Source organism: Lutra lutra, chromosome 11 (assembly GCF_902655055.1).
Source record: "Lutra lutra chromosome 11, mLutLut1.2, whole genome shotgun sequence".
NCBI classification, from domain to species: Eukaryota; Metazoa; Chordata; class Mammalia; order Carnivora; family Mustelidae; genus Lutra; species Lutra lutra.
Window position 1 is genome coordinate 31,760,395 of NC_062288.1, and position 18,372 is coordinate 31,778,766.

General features: G+C 42.5%; 1 protein-coding gene across 3 annotated transcripts in view; it reads right to left on the reverse strand.

Moving 5' to 3' along the window:
• Positions 1 to 897: 897 nt before the first annotated feature.
• LOC125080471 (ATP-dependent translocase ABCB1) overlaps positions 898 to 18,372 on the reverse strand; it is a 110,130-nt gene continuing 92,655 nt past the window's right edge. For all 3 annotated transcript variants that reach the window (XM_047694337.1, XM_047694335.1, XM_047694336.1), the window contains 7 exons: positions 17,479 to 17,579; positions 16,106 to 16,246; positions 12,522 to 12,678; positions 11,832 to 12,029; positions 5,095 to 5,301; positions 2,532 to 2,678; positions 898 to 1,495 (listed from right to left, as the gene is read on the reverse strand). In XM_047694337.1, the coding sequence (XP_047550293.1) occupies positions 1,292 to 1,495; positions 2,532 to 2,678; positions 5,095 to 5,301; positions 11,832 to 12,029; positions 12,522 to 12,678; positions 16,106 to 16,246; positions 17,479 to 17,579 (1,155 nt within the window). In that variant the 3' untranslated portion in view covers positions 898 to 1,291. The remainder of the gene's footprint in view (positions 1,496 to 2,531; positions 2,679 to 5,094; positions 5,302 to 11,831; positions 12,030 to 12,521; positions 12,679 to 16,105; positions 16,247 to 17,478; positions 17,580 to 18,372) is intronic.

Consider the following 18,372-nt stretch of genomic DNA (forward strand, 5'->3'; position numbering starts at 1 on the left):
CTGTCTGTGGATGGATGATAAATTGTTGTTGTTTGGGGGAGGACAAAAGCAAGGGACATCTTATATCACCACGAGGCTGCTATTACTCCTCCAAAGTATTTTCTTTTAATCTACATTTCTTTCATTATCAAGATTGTGCACTTCTTCTTCTTCTTCTTTTTTCTAATGTATTTCTTCTTTGGGAATTACCTGATCATGTTCTTTGCCCATTTTTCTTTGGAGGTGATAGCATTTTTTTTTTCTTTTAAAATTCTTTGGACCATAAGGGTATCAATTGTTTAGATAAATATGGCAAATACTACTACCAGATTTTGTCTTTCAATCTTGTTTGTAGTGCTTTTGGGGTTATTTTTTTTTTCTTTTGTGGCCACAGTATCCTTCTTTGTGGTATTTTCTTTTTTCATTATGCTTGTATATATCTGCCATCAGAAGGGTTAGCTTTGGAAGAGACCAATTACTGGGGAAATGATTATCAAAACAGAGAAATAGTTATTATATTTTTTAAAGTGCAGAAATATTAAAATCCTGTAAGAGCCCTTTATAAGTGCAAGGCAAAATATTTGAAGTACATCGGAGTATACACTTCACTACTTCACACCCTGAGCCTCACCCCAGCCCCTAGAATTCCATACTGATGTGTGTGGTTGGTTTGAGAGCCATCATAATGTGAAAACACAAGAACCAGCAGGATCACGTCCGCAAAGAATGAAGACTGGTGGTTCCATAGGACCAACTGTGAAAAGACGTGTACAATGGGAATTATTTACACTATTCAACCATTCTCACAAAAATTAATGGAAGTTTTAAAAGCAGTCTTTTTATTCTTTAAATGCAGAAATAATCTTTAATATTCCAACTGGGAGATGATGTATTTACAAGCATTTTAGACAAGATGACTCTGGTCATATAAAAGTTTAGTTTTATTATAGCACTTGATGCAAACATTCAGTACTTTTTGCCACTTCTGTCATCTTTCAGCCAGGCAGTAAGTTACAAATAAACAAAAACTATACAATTTATTAACAAAATCTACTTTGAATTATTCTGTAAGTTTTAGAATGCAATTAATGCCAGTATTTTTGTCCATTTGATGATGTTTCTTCTGGTTCCTTTAATCTTAAAGTCTGCAGACTCTGAACTTGGTGGAATGATCTTTGGTTGCAGTAGGAAATGTTAAACAAATAATTCTACAGGAGTTTTTCCAGTAAGTGCTCACTTTTTAATTTTGATTAAATGCCATGTTTTACACAAATATTAGAAAATATTTAACAGCTGCTACGGTCACAGTTCACTAGCGCTTTGCTCCAGCCTGGACACTGACCATGGAAAAGTAGATGCCTTTCTGAGCCAGCAGCTGTTGATGCGTGCCGTGCTCCTTGACCTTGCCGTTCTGAAACACCACTATTAAGTCTGCATTCTGGATGGTGGACAGGCGGTGCGCGATCACGATGCAGGTGCGGCCTTCTCTGGCTTTGTCCAGGGCTTCTTGGACAACCTGATCAATAACCACATAAATTAATTCTGATAAAAACAGGCCTCTCCTTTCCTTCTCCATCACAAGGCTCACAATCTTCCAACAAGAGGTCCTTCTTTAATGACCGTATCCATGAAATATCACAGAATTGATAAAGCAAGGAATGTGTCATCTCAGAAGATAAGGGACTCCTAGACTGGATTAGTTCTGAGGCAGAAAACATCTATTCTCGGAGTTATGACAATAAATACGGTCTGTGCATTCATCATTTGAAAACATGTACTGGTGTACCCACCCACACAACATCCTTCAGCGCGGCCCTCCAGTCCGTCCAGCTCTACAGCAAATCCAGGGAGACCGAGCACAGGCTGAACACAGCCTCCTTGAATTTTGGGATTTTAGTAAAGATCGGGGATGTCTCAGAATTAATATGTCTTTCAGATACCTGAAGAGCCAACTTTTTCTCAAACTGAAAATGATTACTAATATTTATCTTAAGGTAGAGTCAGTTTTTATACTGCATTAACCTCCCACTTCTTCATACAGTTGCTGGAGAGATGCCACTGGTGGAAATGGGAAAGTGGCCCCTGAACACGGTGTCTTCGGTCAATACAAAGTGATCCAGGATTATTTTTTTGGAGCCTGGGTGCTACAAGACTAATTTCCCCTATTTTGTCTTAGGGTTCTTGAATCACAGCAGGAGAAGGTATCCACATTCTGCGGAAAGCTGATGTAAGTAACAATCAACATAGCTTGGCTGAATTTTATTCTCTACCATGGAAGACAGAAGCATTTAAAGACAACCAGATCAAGGGTAATTAATCTGATTTAAATTCGTACCTTTTCGGGGCACCTGGGTGGCTCTGTCATTAAGTATCAGCCTTTGCCTCAGGTCCTGATCCCAAAGTCCGGGGATCAAGCCCCACCAAGGGCTCCCTGTTCCGTGGGAAGCCTGTTCTCCCTCTCCCACTCCCCCGGCTTGTGTGCCCTCTCTCGCTGTCTCTGTCAAGTAAATAAAATCTTTTAAAAATAAACAAATAAATAAATAAATGTGTACCTTTTCACTTTCTGTATCCAGAGCTGACGTAGCTTCATCCAGAAGTAAAATGTGAGGCTGCCGAACAAGGGCACGAGCTATGGCAATGCGTTGCTTCTGGCCTCCAGAGAGCTGGGTTCCTTTGTCTCCTACTCTGGTGTTGTATTTCTGTGAAGAGGGTTTTGTTATTAGGAGACACAGAACTAACAATCCTAAAAAAGAGTTTGTCCACAGAAAAGAGGATAACAGCTTCCATAAACACACAAAAATGTTTCGGTTCAGAAGTTAAGAATGGACTCACAGAGGATTATACACCAAAAATGTAGCTCTCAATGGCAGATTTGATCTCTCGTCTTGAAAATAGACATTTGGGGGGCACCTGGGTGGCTCAGTGGGTTAAGCCTCTGCCTTCGGCTCAGTTATGATCCTGGGGTCCTGGGATGGAGCCCTGCCCCACACAACCTGTTCAGGGGGGAGTCTGCTTCTTCCTCTCCCTCTGCTCCTGCTCCTGCTCTCACATGTGCTGTCTCTCTCTCTCTCTCTCTCTCTCAAATAAATAAAAATCTTTAAAAACAATTAAAGAAAAAGAAAATAGACATTTAGGTCTGAGAAGCTATGTTTTAGTGTAAACAAGTCAATATCTTTATGGCAAAGAATACTGTTACAATGTTAGTCTCTTCCAGTCTTCTGGTTTCGTTATATTTGGGACAAAGTTTGGTTCAAGGAAGGAAATCTGACTTAAAATGGGCTATGCAATAAATGAAACTCATTTTACTTACAACCAGCAGGTGGTGCTCTCTGCACTGAAGTCAGGAAGGGAAGCCATTTCTTGGGATGCTAGCTAACCTTCCAGTATCTGTTTTTATAAATCTCAAAACACTTCAAAAATCTTAATGGATGCTAAGGAATTCCATCTTGATATCTAACCTTAAAGCTAACCTAAATCTCCTGGTTTAATTTTTGTGACTTTAGAGTTCTCCCAAAGTTCTTCACATATTGTGTCCCACAGTAGATAACTGTCATTAACTACTCAATAGAATGATAGGGACAGGAGTTAAAAGGACATGTAGGAGAGAGCAGGAACAAGATGTGACAGCATGTGTAACCTAGAAGGCAATACTATCATAATTTTCAGCTCCTTGTTAGGCTGGAATTTAGGTCAAATCCTGGGCTCTGATTCTGACCCCCAGAGTTTCACTTAAAAATCCATGTTCTGTGGGGCACCTGGGTGGCTCAGTGGGTTAAGCCTCTGCCTTCAGTTCAAGTCAGATCAAGCCCTACATCGGGCTCTCTGCTCAGCAGGGAGCCTGCTTCCCCCTCTCTCTCTGCCTGTCTCTCTGCCTACTTGTGATCTCTCTCTCTGTCAAATAAATAAAATATTTTAAAAAATATTCATGTTCTATGTAGGACTGCCTATTTTCGTTGGCTATATCTGGTTGCCCTAGTTCAAGGGCAGTCAGACTGAGCTCTCCCCCAGCGGGTGGAGTCCAAGGACCCCAGAGCCGCAGGCGCCTCAGGAGGCAGGAGTGCTGTGTGTCCCATGTGAGGGCAGGGGTTTCCAGGTTGCACTGAGACCCTATGATCCTGCTGTAGCAGGTAAGGCAGGGCTGTGACTCTGAAGGAAGACAGTAACCAGTAAAGGGGATTGAAGCTGTATCTTTCAAGTTTTCTAGCCTTGGGAAAGACCGATCATCCATAGCGGGGCATGAAGCTTAGAAGAAGGGGAGAGGGACAATTCCTCCCCCGGGGGGTCTATGATGTGGGGGCAGCAGATATCACAGGAAGAGCCTCAAGAAAAGGAAGTCTGGGAAAGAGCTGGTATTTCCATCTTTCCCCATAAGGAAACTGCCTTCCCTGCTGGTTTGAGGCTACTGAGCTTTATTTTTGAGGGGTGCTTCCTTATGATAAAGAAACTAGTGATAATGGGAGACAGTACAGACAAGCCAGGTCAAGGTGACTTCAAAATGCAGTACCTAACCTAAGGGGCTTAAGAAAGGGCAAGAGATTCCTTTTATGTAACTTCCCAGGAAGAATTCAGAGGGCATCCATTGACAACAGCTCAGGGAGCCCCATGGAAGGTTTCAAGAATCCGCCCTCTAAGCAGAGCCTGGGGACCATGAAATGTGCAATGATGAGAGATTACATAGTAACACAGTCACACCAAGGGCTCAGCTCTATTCAGGGAGAGCCTTCTTTCTGACCTGGGTTCAGTTCCCCTGCCTGGCCTAACTCCTCAGAGGTAGGTTTGCAGCTTGGGGGAGAGCAGCAAGGAGGCATAAGGAAGGTCGGGAAAGAAATGGGGGCAGAGGGGCTGTTTCTGCTTCTGTGGGTGCTGTACTGAGTGAGACTCAGAGGGAAAGGCTTCCTCCATATATGTCCTTCTCGGTCAGGCTTGCTCACCAGGGAAGCCAGCCGGGTGAACAGGCAAACACAGTATCAAATGGGGATAGGAAGTGTGGCAAGACGTACACAGGTGTGTATTTTGGTTGCTCCCTTCTCTTCACCTTTGGAAAACCAGCCCTTTAGAAATCCAAGTGCAGACCAGGGAGGCTGCCATAGGCTCCTATTTTAGAGAAAGACTTACATCAGGGAGTGTCTCAATGAAGGGGTGTATGTTGGCCTCCTTGGCTGCCTGCACAATCTCTTCCTGTGACACGACCCGGCTGTTGTCTCCGTAGGCGATGTTCTCCGCAATGCTGCAGTCGAACAGGATGGGCTCCTGGGACACAATGCCCAGGTGGGCTCGGAGCCATTGGACATTCAGGTTCTTTATCTCCTCGCCGTCAATCAGCTGAAAATGAGAGTTCATAGGTAACTTCAGGACCGGCACATTTTTAATTTAGCAAAATTGGTATCCTTAATCTCATACACTAAAATTGCCAAATTACTGTGGGACATTTTTGTTATTGTTGAGTTTGGACTGTCAAAGTTAACTGAACTAGGTCATAGTTTTACACTCTGATGAACTGTCACGTTCCTTCTGTTTGAACCCTGGGTTCCCATATACACGTGATAAGCAGGATAAACCCCCCACTCCCAAGATACCCATAGTCTAATCCACAAAACCTCTGAATGTTACATCCCATGGCAAAGGGAATTAAGGTACAAGGTTGCTCATCAGCTGATCTCAAAATAAGATGATCTTGGATGATCCAGGTGGGCCCAATGTAATCATGAGAGCCCTTCACTATTCAAGAGGGAGACAGGACAGTATCAGAGTGGGGCAATAGGACCGAGACTCAATTAGTCATTGTTGGCTTTGAAGACTGAGGGAGGGGCCAGGAGCTAGAAGAAGAAAAGGGTCCCCGAGAGCCTGCAGAAGGAACGCCATCCCGGTGACACTTTGATGTTAGCTTGCCGAAATCCATTCTAGACATCTGCTTCCAGAATTTGTAAGATACTAAGTTTATGCTGTTTTATACCACAAAATTTGTCAGCACCCTTATTCTTATGTATCAGTTTTTCATAAGAAAAGTAGCCGAGATTAGACTGGAAATCAGTAACTACTGTGAGCACACGATAGGTTTACAGGTCAGGCTTCTCAGAATCAGGTTTCGGAAGAGCGGGGTACAACAGTTAAATGGAAAAGAAGTGTGGGAAGGTGGCTGCTGGATCTCTAAGTAGTTGTTGATCTTGAAAAAAATGAATTAATGTCTCTGAGTGTTTCTTTGTGGGTAAAATGGGAATTATGATAATAATTCCTAAACTCCTAGAACTAGGTACTGCATGAGATCCTGCCTAGACCCCACCCAGCACAGTGCTGGTCACTGGGTATGTGTCCCAAGACCATCAGAGGCTGGTAACTCCGTGTCACTGTAATTGAAACTACAGTGGAGGGACGAAGGCTGGGCGGACGAAATGATAGCAGACATCTACCGTGTTGGGCCAAAGGAGTGGGAAGCGGAAGCTGTCTCCTCTCTGGTAACCTGGCTCCCTGGGTTACCCTGCAGGAGCCTGAGGAGTGCTCCTTCCAGCCTTGCTCAGATGCACATATGTCTGCACCAAAGATTGACTTTGCAAGAGAACTCTGGTATTTAAGTGAGATAGCTAGTCATTCCCTCTGGAGAAGCAAGTGACTCAGCTTCCTGTAGTGCTAGTGAGGGTCTACCATGCTATATACACCCTCTGGATCTCATGTGCCTGACTGGGTGCCCCTGGGAGATAGCTGGCAGGTACAATCTCTACTGCAGGAAAATGGCTTCTGTTTGTGAAGCTGGCAAGTGTAGGGATAGGAAACACAGTCATGACCTTCTTAGTACCCAGCCCAGTTGCCATGGAGACTATTTCAGCTTCTATGTTCTAGGCTTCCTCACAGTGTTAAGTGAAGTGGGAAGTAGAGGGTAGAGAGAGGCAGTAAAAACCATACAAGAATGTGGCACAACAGCAGATCTTGTGAGATGGAACACTGTACTTGAGAAATGGAAATTTCAGGAAAGGAGTAGCTTAATTTTCTCCAAGCTTATGCTGCTGGCAGGAAAACAGACACTGCCTAACTAATATCATTAGGCAAATTTCAATGATCCCACCAAATTTTAATGAGTTCCTTTATCATGCTGAATACAGTAACACTCTTGGTCCTCCTCAGCCCCACATGATACACTGGAATTGAAAATTCTTAAAGCCTGTGTTAACTGAAGCATCCTTTCTGTGGAGAAAACATGTTTAGAAGCCCAGATGTAAAAGAGACCAAAGCAGAGGCTCTTTGGCTGAGGCACAGGTGATGGTCTGAGGGAAGACCAAGGAACTTTGGGGGATCGGGAAACACTGTTCAAGAGATACTGACCTAAATAAAACTTAACCAGGAAATTCAACGCCTTGGTAATAATAAGGTAAAACCAGGTTAAATTACTATCTTGTTTTAGATTGCTAAATGTACTGCTGTCTTCATTAGCATAATCAAAAGGTAAATACATAGTATTCTGCTATATGTACTCTGAAATCATGATTACAGATATAAATTACTGAGCACTGACTGGATTATAGGTCCTGTGATAAGCCTGACTCAGGCATTCTCTTTTTTAATCTTCACAACACCCCTAGTAAGATAGCTGTGTTTTGTGGTTTTTTTTTTTTTTTAAGATTTATTTATTTTGGAAAGAGAAAGTGAGTATGTGGGGAGTGGGGGGAGGTGCATGAGAGAAAAACCCAAGTGGACTCCATGCTGAGTGACCCGGGGTAGGGGGGACAGCGGAGGGTGGGGGTTCTATCTCACCACCCCTGAGATCCTGACCTGAGCCAAAACCAAGAGTCAGACACACAATTGACCAAGCCACCTAGGCACCCCTGGGGTAGGTGTGGTTTTAATCTCCATTTTACAGATTAAAAAAATGAGCAAAGTTAAGTGACTTACACAAGATCACACAGTAACTACGGAACCTGGGGTTGAATTTTTATACTTTAAGTTGGGTTTTGGTAACTCAAGTGCCTTATAATTGAAAGATGATCTCTGCCCTCCATCACAGAGGAAAGCCCCCATGTTAGCTCAGGTGCCCACCCAGTAATACCCAGACTATGACAACAGGCTTCTGATGATTGTGGGTGTGCTAGACCAGAGAGGGGAGACAGGAAAGGTCGGGGAAGACTAAGAGCAGAGGCAATTTAACAGTGAAGGTAATGAAGTTCAGCTTCTAGAGTCCCGAATTGCAGGTAATTGCTGGGGGCTGAACTGTGTTCAGGGTGGGAGGGAGGCCAGGCTGCAGTCAGGAAACTCTTCCGGGTGAGTATTTACGTATCGGCCTATAGAGGAAAGGGACCTGAGCGGCACCTGGGGGGGCTCCGTCGGTGAGGCGTCTGCCCTCCGTTCAGGTCATGATCCTGGGGTCCTGGGATGGAGCCCCAAGCACCCCCAATGCTCAGCACCGAGTCTGCTTCTCCCTCTCCTACTCCTTGAACTTGTGCTCTCTCTTGTGCACATGGTCTCTCTCACTCAAATAAATAAATGAGAAAAAGTATTTGAATCTTTAAGGTTTCACTATTTTGTTGTGATTTGTTTTATTAGAAGTAAATATTCACTTTTGTACCTAATTTTGCATTCATAATTTTGTATTTTTCTTAGGTAGAGTCCCTAAAAACGTACAACCTGCCGGCCCCACAAAACTTGGAATGCCCCCGGTGTACAACTCAGTAGCTTCATTTTTAAAGACTCTCCACAGGTTAATCTACACCTTTCAAATTTATCAGTTCAGTGGTTCTCAGATGATGGCTGCCATCAGAGTCATCTGGGGAAATTGTAAAAATTAATAGGCCAGATCCTGACGGAATGGAATGAGCCAGGCTGGCTATGTTCTTCAGTTGTTCTGAGAACCACAGCTCCAGTTACCATGACTCAAAGTATCATTCAAGGCCCACCAACAGTCATGAGGACTTCCAGACCTCATGGTCACATCCTTCTTCAGTTCTTATGAGCAATCATGCCCTGATCCATGTTCATGTTTACACGGCAAGGAGAACTAACTACTAGTCACCTACAGATTGGGTTATTAAGGGTTACTAATTGATATGCAAAACTTGGCACATTTGTTCGTGCTTCTTGAGGACACTTCCGCTACAATTCTGGCTGCTATGTACCACTTGGCAGGACTTCAAAGCCCTAGCACAAATGTACAGGAGCTGATAACAGTGTTTCTACAATAGACAAGGACACATTGTTTTCCTTGTGTTTTCAGTGTTGTATTGAGATGGTTATTGCCCTGTGCACTTGGTATTCATTTCCATATTCTTCTCTGCTTTTCCATATATGAAGGGAGTGGAAGGCTAACGACTGTTTCCCAGACTCTCTTCTGGTTCTGAAAGTAACTGTGGTTCTACCAGCAAGAGGCACTGCACAAAATCTGGAAGGCCTAGGCTGATTCTCTTTAGTAGCCAAACTAACAGAGGTGACTATGAGTGCAGTGGGGAGGTTGTGAGATTGTTTGTTTTTTGCTTTTCCTAAATGGATTATAATTTAAAAGTTTAAGAATCACAGCTCTCATTAAGTCTGCTATTTCAGCCAAAATAAGCTATATGGATATTGGGAGCAAATCACCTACCAGCCACAGCTCACATTATCCTTTTTCTTTTTCCACTTCAAATTTATTTTTCTAATTTTTGCTTAGGGTTTTTTTTTAATTATTTTTTTTAATTTAAATTCAATTAATTAACACATAATGTATTACCGGCTTCAGAGGTAGAGGTCAGTGATTCATCAATCTTATACAATACCCAGTACTCATTACATCACATGCCCTCTTTAATGTCCATCACCCAGTTACCCCATCCCCCGACCCACCATCCCTCCAGCAACCCTCACTTTGTCTCTTGCATCAAATGACATCTTGACTGCTCAGTCTTTCACCCTCAGGCAATCAGCTCTACTGGTCCCTTAAGAGCCAGCTCTAGACCTATGTTCTTTTATATAACTCATGGAAGTATATGTCTCATCTCTTCAGGTAAAGTCTTTGAGTGCAGACATCATAACCTATAATTCATTAGAGCTCAACATTTAATACACTGCTTACTCAACATCTGTTAAGGGTCCTAATCAGTGTCTAAGAGCTAACATTTCCCTCTATAATTGCTTCCTTTGTCTCTTCCTTTAGAGTTCCCTGCTCAAACTTTAACAGCAAAATTGAAGCATAAAATCAGAATCCACAGAAAATGTAAAACAAGAAAGTAAAAATAAGAGACAAAGTTCATGTAGCTGTTAAGAAACAGACTGAGTAGAATACAACTGAAAAAACATTTATGGCTAAGTATGACTGAATTTAAAAAGGGCCCTGGACTACAGGCTGAAAGCTCTATTTTCACAACCGTCCTTAATGCAAGTGGGGTCCATATGGAGCTGAGGCACCAATAAGACTATATGGAACAGGTATCCATTCTGTTTGGTCAGTGTGCATGAAATTCTAGTAGTTTTGTTTTGTTTTGTTTTTTAAAGAAAGGGAGGTGTGGGGAAGGGATAGAGAGAGAGAATCTTAAGTTGATTCCCCACTCAGCATGGAACCTGATGTAGGGCTTGATCTCATGACCTTGAGATCATGACCTGCACCAAAATCAAGAATCGGATGCTTAACCAACTCAGCTACCTGGATGCCCTTACTGTTAAATATTTTTTTAATTTTTTTTTAATTTATTTGACAGACAGAGATCACAAGCAGACAGAGAGGCAGGCAGAGAGAGAGGGGAGGAAGCAGGCTCCCTGCTGAGCAGAGAGCCCAATGCGGGGCTCAATCCCAGGACTCTGGGATCATGACCTGAGCCGAAGACAGAGGCTTTAACCCACTGAGCCACCCAGGCGCCCCCTGTTAAATATTTTTAATAGCACCTCTGAGTACAACCAATAATTCTCACATAATAAAAATTTCTTCTATTCCTTCCTAATTTAATTCTTTCCTATTCTCTCTTGTAGTCATTTAAAATTTTACCACTCCCTTTATGACTCCTATCTCATCCTCAGGACCTAAGATAGTGTCTGACAAGCACTCATTAAACATTTGTTGAATGTTGAATGAATAAATGTGACCCTTCATTTATTCTTTTAGTTCATGAGAAAAAGGGAATCCCTCTATATTCTTTATCTGGTCCCTAAAGTTGTTGATCTCACTTTCCTTTTTTTCCTTAAAACGTGTTTCAATACCCTCTCAATGATTTTATCTCATCCTCAGCCATAAAAATGTTCCAGCTTTCCCCGTCCTGACCATCTCCCCGGACTCTGCCTCCCCGCTCACACTGCTGTTCTTAATCATCTTTCTTTCACCTTTGATCCTCTAGATAGTCTGCACTCAGTCTCCATCTCCCCTTCTTACCATGCCTCAGCCAAGCTAAATGCATTCCCACCAAACCCCTCTTCGCTGAGAACACTTAAAAATGTCACAGGTAGTCCATTCATTGTCAAATCCTATCATGTCTTTTCAGTCTTCATCTTCCTACCTGTCCACAGGATCTGTCATTGCGGACTCTACTTTCTCCTTCTTGAAACATACCCCATCCTTGGTTCCCACGTTACTGTCTCTCTTGGCACCTCTCCCCCTCCTCTATCTTTCCGGCTACTTAAGTTCTTTGCTAGATCTTGTGTAAGCGGAAGCCTAGCCAGGGGAAGGGGGAGGGTGATAAAAAGGCCACTCACGAAGGAGAGTGGTGGGACAGTTTGAGAGAGAGCCCGGAGAAGCGGCCTGGGAAAGCAGACACAGCTTGGAGCCCGTATGTAGGATGTAAGACTTTCAGGGAGACTGTTGTTCAAGGGTTGGAAAAACTGTGGCCTATAGTCAAGAGTTACATACATGCAGGCATTTAGATGATTAAAAAAAAGTTAAAGTAAGGAGGTGAGAAAGAAAGTATGCTCACCACTGTACCAGCCAAGGGGTCATAAAACCGCTCAAGGAGCTGGACCACCGTGCTCTTCCCACAGCCGCTGCTGCCCACCAGCGCCAGCGTCTGGCCCTTCTTCACCTCGAGGCTCAGCCCCTGCAGCACGGGGATGTCTGGTCGAGTGGGATAGTTGAACACGACTTCATTAAATGTCACGTTTCCTTCCAACGTATTCTAAAATCAGAACAGTGACAATAAAGGTAATTATGGCAATCCTGAAAACTCACAGTACAGAGAAACCCCTCTACCACCAGGTGTCCAAAGACAGTGAACTTGTATTACAATGACGCTGCAGCTGTTACTCTCAGAATGCAATCGATAAGATGGAAAAGAGTCAGGGGTTTTATAGCAGGGATTGTTAATGCAACACAAATATGCTAACTCAGACATGTTCCCCAAGAATACATTAACCTACATATAATAAAACCTGGTAAACAGGATTTGCTTATAAATTGGATAGTCTATCTCTTTGTAGCCTTGTTATACAAAAGTACTGGATGTTAACATAAATGATTAGCATTTACTAAAATGACCTCATGATTTAGACAGTTTCTTTTTATTCCCAGCAAATTAAAAAAAAACCCACAGATTTTATTAAATTTCCTCTTAGAATACTTCCACTCATCAGTTAGGAATCTATCTTAACCATCAAAACATCAGACTCACCGGCTGGAGGCCTCCTGTGCTGTAGCTGTCAATCAGAGGGGTTTTTTCGATGATCATGATGACGTGGGCTGCTGATACTTTGGCTTTGGCATAGTCAGGAGCAAATGAACTGACCTGCCCCACTGCCATGGCACCAAAGACAATAGCTGAGAATACCCTGCAAAAACACAGACGAAGCATGCGCAGAGTTTGGATTATAATGCTAGACAGCTTACCGTTCTACAACCACAGAGCATTCCCACAAACGGTGAAAGACAGAAGTTAAAAAATAAAACCAATAGACACTTGTCCTCATATAGTTTATGTCAGTGTAATACACTGTAAAATAGCCCCATTTTTCATCTGTTTCTCTCACCTCACCTTCTAGTAATGTGACTTGGCAGCTCCTCCATTTAAGAACGGGAATTCATTTTCCTAGCCTTTGAATCCGAGTTGGCCTATGACTTGCTTTGGCCAACAGGATGTGGTGGAAATGACTGTTGCCAGTTCTAAGCCTATGACTCAGGGGGCTCAGTGTACCTTCTCTCTCTGACACTACCACAAGCCCAGCTAGCCTGCTAGAGGACAAGGCACAGATGGAGGCAAGCTGTGTGGGCTCCAGCCAACTAGCCTGTAGTCTTCTGCACACATGGATGAGACTGGCTGAGATCTGCTGTCTACCCCAGCTCAGGAGAACTGCCCAGCTGACCCACAGACCTTGCGCAAATACGAATGCTTATTATTCCATGTCACTGGGGCTTAGCGGCTGGTTGGTAAGCAGTGTGACTGTGGCAATCAATAAGGGGTGTAGCCATTTGCGACAACGTGGACAGACCGAGAGGATATTAAATTAAGTGGAATAAGATTGAAAAAGACAAGGGCCATATGATTTCACTCACGTGGAATAAAAAAATACGAATGGATAAACAAAGAGCAGAATTAGATCTATAAATCAGAGAACAAACTGATGGTTGCCAGAGGGGCAGTGGGTGGGTGGGGGGGGCAAAATGGGTGAAGGGGAGTGGGAGAGACAGGCTTCCAGTTAGGGAATGAATAAGTCATGAGAATAAAAGGTACAACATAGGGAATCCAGTTCAATGATATTGTAATAGCCTTGTATGGTAAGGGATGGTAGTTGAACTAGTGGTGAGCATAGCATAATGTACAGAGAAGCTGAATCATTATGCTGCACACCTGAAACTAATGTAACATTGGGAGTCAGCTATTAAAAAAAACAACAGATATGGGCAGTGGTGCTGAAATTACCTTGGGTTCTTAGAAAACATGGGAGCTGTACAGCAGAATGAGCTCCTTATAGAGACAGGTCTCATGCTGCTCTCAAGATGCAATCCCCATGCTTAACCTATGGCATGGGAATCACAGCAGCTTAAAGCTGGGAAGGACTCTACAGGATATCAAGTCCAGTTCTCAAAGTTTGTTCCCTGAGCGACTTTTCCTAAGTCGGCTTCCATCCTTCGTTTTAGAAAGTAGCAAGTTTGATTAAGTCTATTGTTAAAAAGTTCTTTTTCAAATGGAAGAAAAATGTCCATCTTTTTGCATAATCCAGCCCTTAACTGGAATATTGTCAAAAAGGCCCTTTACTTCTTTGGTAAATCCTTTCCCTCTTGACACTCCAGTTGCCCTCCTCTGGACACATTTCTCCACATGCCTTATTTTTATTTTTAAATGATTTTTTCCTTTCCAAGTTTTTATTTAAAATCCATGTAGTTAATATACAGTGTACTATTAGTCTCAAGTGTAGAATATACTGATTCAACACTTCCAAACAATACTGAGTGCTCATCACAAGTGTGCTCCTTAATCCCCACCGTCTACTTCACCCATCCCCCCACCCACCTCCCCTCAGCTAACCATTATTTTGTTCTCCGTGGTTAAGTCTGTTTCTTGATTTGCCCCTCTTCTCCCCCGCTCCCCTGGTTTTCATCTGTTTTATTTTTTTAATTCCACAGGTGAGTGAAATCGTATGGTGTTTGTCTTACTCTGACTTTTTTCTTTGCTTAGCATCATACTCTCTGGCTCCATCCTTATCATTCAAAAAGCAATATTTCATTCTTTTTATGGCTGAGTAATATTCTATTACATATACATGTCTCTTCTTCTTTATCCATGCATCGGCCAAGGGGCACTTGGGCTGTTTCCATAATTTGGCTACTTCCATATGCCTTTCTAAATAGTGGGCCTGAGAGCACCTGGGTGGCTCAGTCGTTAAGCATCTCCCTTGGGCTCAGGTCATGATCCCAGGGTCCTGGGATCAAGCCCTGCATCAGGCTCCCTGCTTGGCGGGAAGCCTGCTTCTCCCTTTCCCACTCACCCTGCTTGTGTTCTCTCTCTCTCTCTGTCAAATGTGTCTGTCTCTGTCAAATAAATAAATAAAATCTTAAAAAAAAAAATAAACAGTGGGCCTGGAACTAACACAGTACTTGGGAACCCGCCCAGAAGAATACTGTCACATCTCCTCTGGGCTCTAGAAAATTATACAAATGGTTAATCTCCGGCTTGTCATTATTTACTCTTATAAGATCTTTACAAATGGACTAATCTTCAGACAGGTCTCTCCCTTCCTTTACTCGAAAGATTGATCCTCTCAATCTAAATGCCCATGTGTCAGCAACTTCCATCAATTCGATGCCTTACCTTGAAGTGAAACAATATATCAAATAATTATCTAATTGAAGTCCCAATGACAATGATGCTTGGTTTTGATCTTTTGGTCCAAGTCATAAATAGCTCCTGCATATCATTTGTCAGACAGAGATATTAGGGAGAAATTTTAAATCCTCTGCTGAGGTCATCCTGAGCAAGCCATAATGCATACACAAGCAAATGTCTAAACAGAATGAAACCATTACCTCAACTCCTTAGATAAGCAGGTTTAGAGGATTCTGGTTTAAATGTAAAACTGTCCTACCACTAATGACGGTATTCTATCAAAGGACAGAGTCTCACCCATCACCAAATCTAGGTGCCCAGAAAGATTATACATACTTTTCACTACCCAACTGCACATCTGAGTATTTCAGAAGTATAATTAAGTTCAGGTCTGTCTTTCCCTGACGGAGGAACGATTTTCTGCCTTCATAGCAATGGAGCACAAATCCCAGTCTAGCTTTTCCTTTGTCATTTCTGAATTTCTTCAGCTCTTACCTTCAGCTCTTCTTGTGTCAAGGAAAGCAAATGTATTCTAGAAACTCCCAGGGCTTGCAGAGCTCAGGGTCCCACACTTGCTCTTTAGCTTGTCTGTTCAGAAATTTCGTTATAAGGATCCAAACCCTTGGTGCAGGGTTAGGCTTCTTCCCAAACGCCAAAACCTCCTGGGAACCCCTCATTGAATCACTACCCCCACTGAGCCACAGATTCAGAAAGGCCAATGTATGGGTCAGCACTGGGGAAGGGACAGTCACTGATTCCCCAAAAGAAATGGGGGTACTTCTGTGATAATACACAGACTTGGGCAAGATTTCACCTTCTGAATCACCAGGATCTCTTCATGAAGCTTCCCAGTAAGGTTTTCTATCCAGGCATGAAGTATGTTTACCTCAGTTATATTTCTAGAGTTCAATTGCCAATATTAACCCGATACTTACAACAGAACATCCGGAAAGTTCATGAACCCGTTGGCCACCAGGTAGGCACCAAACCGGAAACAGCCGGCGTAGGAAAAATACATCATTGCCTGGGTGATGGAAAATGAGATCCCGAAGATGTGTGCTTTCCTCAAAGAGTTTCTGAAAAGAAGATGTTATGAAACTTACTTGACTTTCATTGCTCAGTCCTTAAAACATAACCTTTGCTAGATCAGCCATGGGGCATGGCAGATAAAAATGGGTTCAGTTTCCAAAAACGTAGGATTGGTGCTCACTTTTCTACTTGTGAAATTTTAGGAAACTGCCTAATGAAGGATTAACTATACCTGAAAGTGTTGAGGTAAAGTTAAAATAAGCCAAGGAAAACATGAAGGTTCTGTTAGGGATTCATAAATGGAAGTTCCTTCCCTTTCCTTCCACTTTTGGATGTATAAAATATATGCAATCTAGAGTCAACATTCATTCAACACACATTTACCCAATACCTACAAGCTGCAGCGACCATGCTGGGTGACAGAGAACAGTCAGTCATATTCTTGCCCTTGGGGACCCACCAGTCAAGTTGACTGTTGATTCAATTATGCAATGCAGGTACCATATAAAAAACATGTTAGGGGAAGAAAGGAGGAAGCACTGAACTCTCTGGGTAAGTAAGAGAAGGCATCACAATGGCGTAAATGTTGGTGGATTTTCTGAGCCCTGTGACTCAGGTGATATGGAGGTAAGCACAGGCTGGTGAGCGGGCAGCCCTGTGGGCCTCCTACCTTGGCCTCAACCAGGTCAACTCCATTTCCATCTGTTTCATATATTGGGAGTTCAAATGAAAAGATCTTCAGAAAAAAAGACTTATTTTAAAAAAAGTTTGAAAACCCATCAATCAAGTCTAACTCTCTCCTTTTACTGTGTAAGAGACTCAGAGAGGTTGGGCTGACTGCTTAGAACCGTCACTGGATAAGTGCATTAAAGGAAATACCAAAGTTCTCCACTAGAGAAGCCTCAAGAGAGGAAGGAAAGGCATATTCAGGAAGCATCACCCCCTCTACCCAGGTCCCACAGATACATCAAATTTCATGTTGTATAGAGAACTCATCCCCACTGAGAGCAAATAATAGGGTCATCACCCAAACCTGACGTCAGAGAGTTATTCTCTATCTGTTCTCCCCCTCTGCTTCCCATCAGTTACCCACTGTTACAGGATCTACTTCTGAGAGGTCAGGGTCTTGTGATTGGTCTCCTGGATAATTACAAGTGCTTCCCAGCTGGTTCCCTTCTAGTAACTTCTCCACTTGTTCCCTACCTTCTGGCCAAAGTAATCTTTCTAAAAACAAAATAAACCTCCCCACACTCCCCTCCCACTCTTCAGTGGTTATTACCTGTACGGGACTTGCAAACTCTGTGCATACATGTATTCAAACTTCTGTTCCCGGGTCAAAGAAACAACAGTTCGGAAGTTTTCGATTGCTTCAGTAGCAATCTGTAAAAAAGAGCCCCAGGCCCAGAGGTGAATGAACGTGGTGATTAGTGTGAATGCCAAAAAAAAGAGTAATAAATTAGTTTTATTATTATGTATTATTTTTTATGACCCATGAGCTTCTTCCCTATGAGAAAGAAAACTAATATACTAAATCAAATTTTAGATCTGGAAGGAAGATTGGCTGATTCAGTCTCCTCTTTATAGAGAGAGAAGCTAAGGCTTAAACAGATGAGGACACTTAGCTAAAGCCAGAGCTTTCTTTACAGAGGCAGAATTCCCCTGAGAACTCAGTATTTTACAACTATTGCAGTGTTCTTTCTTCCACGATGGTCACATTTTAGGTTTATGATTATTTTATATATATTTTAAATGCGATGTTCATATTTTTCTCATTATAATTATCATTCATGACAACTGAGGAATATTTGGAAAATACTGAAAAGATTAAAAAATGAGTAAAAATCTCCATACATGTGTATTTTGCATATTAGCTTATATGTTGTTTTTTTCTAAGCCTATAAGTACTTAGGAAAATTGGGACCAATTTCTTTTTTTGGCTTTTGCGTCATTATTTTTTTACCTTAACAAATATCAAGAGCATTTTCCAAGGTCATTAAATACAATTTAATAATGAGATTTTTAATGGGCCACATAATATCCCAACCAGTTAAGCATTCCTTTATGGTTGAACAAGTTTTTCCATCCTTTTCCTATTAAAAACAATGCTGTGTGGGGAGCCACGGTGGCTCAGTTGTTAAGTGTTTGCCTTTGGCTCAGGTCATGATCCCAGGGT